At 32.1% G+C, this 4,405-nt stretch overlaps 1 protein-coding gene across 1 annotated transcript; it reads right to left on the bottom strand.

Moving 5' to 3' along the window:
• LOC107628408 lies at window positions 658-2,373 on the bottom strand. Its single transcript, XM_021119884.1, has 6 exons — window positions 2,087-2,373; window positions 1,762-1,831; window positions 1,600-1,669; window positions 1,426-1,502; window positions 1,278-1,334; window positions 658-869 (listed from the first exon to the last, which is right to left on the bottom strand). Exons 1-6 carry the CDS (start codon window positions 2,371-2,373, stop codon window positions 825-827), a joined length of 606 nt encoding a protein of 201 aa, XP_020975543.1. The 3' UTR covers window positions 658-824.

Raw genomic sequence — 4,405 nt, 5'->3', positions numbered from 1 at the left:
TATCAAAGTTTTCATGAAAGTGAAGTCCTCTTTCCTGTTGACAAAATCCGTCTGGTTTGAGGATTTAAATAGACTAACAGGTCTTTTTGGGATACATATATTAAACAGTATATAAAAACTCAAATAGGAAAAAGAACCTAACAGTTGAAACAACACTAACCTCCACAAGATGCAGATCTTGGGTTTCCTCACCCTCAATTTCTCTTGCTATTCTTAAGGCTTATTTTTCTAGTTCTCTTGTTCGAGGCCCTTTTTCAAGCTTTGTTGTATATAGTTCCTCATTGAATGTGCTTTTTACACCAAACAAGGCCTCATTTCTTTCAAACTGATCCCATCCCCTTGAAATATATAGAAAAAGAAAATAGCCAATTTAAAACCAAAATGGACAGCCTATGAAGAAATCGAAATAAATAAGAAAAATGGGAAAGAAAATTCTAGCTAAAATAACAAGATTATAGCAACAGCTGCATATGAATATATCATAAAAATCCTTTTCAAAACAATTAAAGATCTTAGAAGGAGCCTTGCTGACAGGTTCTGCACTAGACTTCTGCTCTCTTAAAGAACCATCCTTAATTAAGCGAGCCATTTTCAAAACAATTCCTAGATGAATAGTAATGATGATGTAAGCAGGAAAGAAAGTCAAATATCCATGATTACATGTTCTTCATGGAAAAATGACGCTATAGTCCTTATATTGGCGGAAGACTCAGATGCAAGAGCAACAAGCTCAAAATGGGAAGCAGCATAGTCACCTGAAAAGCCTTTGGCAGACTTTGCTTGAATGAGACTGTCTATGAAGTGGCAAGGCATCACAGCCCAAGCTACCAAAGCCATTCTCCAGTCAACATACATGCTGAAACCTGTTGCTATCTAATTCAAAATCCTAAATGTTAATAGTTATCTATATATTTGGAAATATTATATAGTATGGTGAGATTTGGCCTTTTTACCAAAGTCTCACCTTTTTCGGACCTTATTATCAAAATGTCATCTTTTTGTAACTAATTACTTAGATGCCATCTTTTTACTAGAGTCACAACTGATTTGCTATTTCATTTTTAATTATGATTGTTTATAGTAATATTCAGGGTGACACTTGAGTGATTAGTTTCAAAAGAGTGATATTTTGGCGATAAGTTTTGAAAAAGGTGGCACATTGGTGAAAAAATCACAAGATTCCTTATGCGCTGTAAAACCAAATTCCTTAGTAAAATCATTTAGTTTGGAAGAATTCTTGGTAAATTGTAGATAATGGTAAAAAGTTACAAACCAACCTCTTCTCCTTTTCGAATCGGCCTTACTGCGATTATGGTTGCTTGGCCATCTCTATCCTGCATACAAAAAGATTAGGACTACAAAGATAGTCATATCTTTGCAGAATCAAATTAAACCAGGTACCGATTGACTCAATTCGAAATGTACCTCGTCTCTCTTGAAGGCTTTGGCATTAGGACTACAGGAATGGTTCATGCAGCTTTGCAAAGGAAAAAAAGCAGTTCCTACAGTAAAATTTAAAAGGATTCAGGTATAATTACAAATAAAACTACATAATTTCAATAACCAGTAGGCTAACACTAACTGTGATTCATTCATTACCTTGGCAACAAACAGAATAGTCTTCACCAAGAGCATCTAAATTTGGTTGTGTAATTTTCTCAGCTTCTTCCTACCATTAACAATGACGAGGAAAGAAATTGAGTCAAAAGAGTTTCTTTCTTTGGAGATAAAGTAGAAAAGTAATTTGAACAAAATTCTAACCTTATCAGGATTTTTCAGATCATCAATGTATAAAAAGTAATCCTCCACAGGAGAAGCTACAACCAAATCACTGGAATATATAAACCAAGGATTAATACACAGGTTAGTTCAATCTAAAATTTCAATTCAATAGAAAAAAAATGGCAGAGACTAGAAAGGGTTACACAATCATAGGGAAGAAACAAAGAAGAGAAGAATGAAGGGAGTTCGTTCACAGAAATCTTGCCATATCTGTCACTGTAATAAAACCCTAAATTTGTTTTGAGAACAGAACAGATAAAATTGCAAGAAAATTAATGTAATCTGAAGAAACGATGGAACCTACCTAAACCAACGGCGACGAGAAGAAGAAGTAGAAGCGGCGGCGACGACACTGACAAGCTTTAGCGAGCAGCGACAGAAAACGGCATGGAGAAGGTAGCGAAATTCATCGGCATCGAAACTGAAAGAGAGAGATTGGGGAAGGGGTGTGATGGAGCTTCGGGAACGGCGGTGAAGGAGCGAAAGGCGCGGATGATGAAGGATTAGGAGCGAATCGGTGAGATGCAGCGTCGATGAAGGATAGGGTGTTTTGTAAAATGAAGACGCCGTCGAGGAGAACGTGATTTTCATACCCTTATTTTCACCTATTTCGACAGAATAATTTAAATTACAGACAGAAAATCTGTCTGTAATAATTTAATAAAACGTAGCGTTTTGTCTATTTAATTACAGACGGATTTTTCATCTGTAACTATTTTTCACGAAAAAAAATTAATTTTTCCGACATAATTATAGACGGATTCTCTTTTTCGTTTGTAATTTATGCTAATCCATTTTTTTTGTTTTCCGACAAAAAAATCCCTCTGAAATTCCCTCTGTATTTTCGTGGGATAAAATCCGTCGGAAATATCCGTCAGTAATAACTAATTTTCTAGTAGTGTTTCCAACCAAAACTATTTATGGCTAAAAGGTAATAATACAAACAGAAATAAAAACAAAACACATTTTATCAATAAACATAACCATCTACCAAAAGACTACAACTAAAATAACAGTAAATTGATGAAGATTTAGAAGAAAATGAAAAGGCACCTATAAAACAGATGGATAATAACGATGACCCAACAAAAAAAAATACACATTTAACATATTACAGATGAAAAACAGCAAATTTAATCCAAAAAAATTCATCAAGTCAGTTCAGAATCCGAAAAAATTATTCTTCATTTTTTCAAACCAAGCAGCAAAATATTTTTATTCTAAAGACAAAATCCTTAACCAAAACAAAGCTAAAGTCAATTGTACACAAGAATTGATAAAACTAATAACATTTGTCATATCTTAAAGCCTAATTTATCTTGCAATTTTAATATTAATGAAAGCATACAAAATCCTAGTAGCTCAAGGCGTGAAATCGAGAAAGAAAAAAGAGAAACACTAAAAATTGTATATTTCATAAAAGAATATAAAAGAGATATTGAAAAAGGAGATACTGAACCATGTCTCCAAAAGAATCAAGAGTTAATAAATATCAGTCAATAATTATTCAAAATATATGTTTTACAGAAGTTATGTGAAAATTAAAACCAAAATTTTAAAACATGCTGAAAAACACATCTTGAAAAATATAATAGTAAAGTCACTCAAATTAAAAGAATATAAAACTAATAATAGAAAAATTTAAAATACATAATACAATACTCCATCAATAAAATGTCAATGTTAGAAAGACAGGAAGAAGACTGAAACAAAATGGATTGCAAGAAAGAAAGCAGTAGAGCTAGGGATTGCAAGAGGTTAGAGTACCACAAACCTAAAAGGGAAGTCGGAGGTACAATTAATTTGGCTCTTAAAACAAAATGTCTGTGTAAACCAAGAATAACTACCAGATCTTGGACTTCGAGAGCTGAACCTCCCTATCGAGCATCCACGAACTTTCGGTGGCCAATTTGATTTGACGTCAAATACCGCTAATCTAGTATTAGAGAGCGAGAGCAAGAGAGGCACTCTGGGACCAGCGTGATTAGACCCCAATATAAAAGGGGAAAAAAACAAAAAACAGTTAGTTCATGTGTATTTACTCAAAACACATCAAATAAAATTCTAAGAAAACACAACAGATCAATAAGCATAATCATATATCAAAAGATAATGATACAGATTTATCATGACATCAGTTTATTTTTTTCTCAAGTTATGATAACAATAGAAATCTGAAGAGATCACATAAACAATTAAAGTTAATCCAAAATTTAACACCTTATAGATGACAAAACAGTAAAGTTAATCCAAAACATCTCATCAAATGAGTTCAGAATTTAAAAAAAAAAACTTTCTTTTTTTTAACCCAAGCAGTAATATATTTTTATTTTTAAGAAAAAAATTCTTAAGAAAACCAAAGCTAAAGTCAATTATACACAAGATAGCCTCCAAAAAAATAAGAACTGCTAAATCTTTGTCAATAATTTATTGAAAATATAAGTTCTAAAGAAGTTATGTAAAAATTTAAATCAAGATTTTAAAACATGCCAAAAACACATTTTGAAAAATATAATAGTAATACTCTCAAATTTAAAGGATATAAAATCACTATTAGAAAAATTAAAATAAATAAGACAATAACCCATCAATGAAATGCCAACTTCAAAAAGACAGCAAGAGA

Source organism: Arachis ipaensis, chromosome B01, assembly GCF_000816755.2.
Source record: "Arachis ipaensis cultivar K30076 chromosome B01, Araip1.1, whole genome shotgun sequence".
Lineage (NCBI taxonomy): Eukaryota > Viridiplantae > Streptophyta > Magnoliopsida > Fabales > Fabaceae > Arachis > Arachis ipaensis.
This window is presented reverse-complemented; position numbering and strand designations above follow the sequence as displayed.

Bases quoted from the DNA above. Each gene is read 5' to 3' on its own strand.
- LOC107628408 (XM_021119884.1), bottom strand. From the start codon at position 2,373: ATGAAAATCACGTTCTCCTCGACGGCGTCTTCATTTTACAAAACACCC. The intron at 1,335-1,425 runs GTACATTTCGAA...TTTTGTATGCAG, and splicing joins AAGCCTTCAAGAGAGACGAG to GATAGAGATGGCCAAGCAAC. The intron at 870-1,277 runs GTTGGTTTGTAA...TGAATTAGATAG, and splicing joins CGATTCGAAAAGGAGAAGAG to CAACAGGTTTCAGCATGTAT.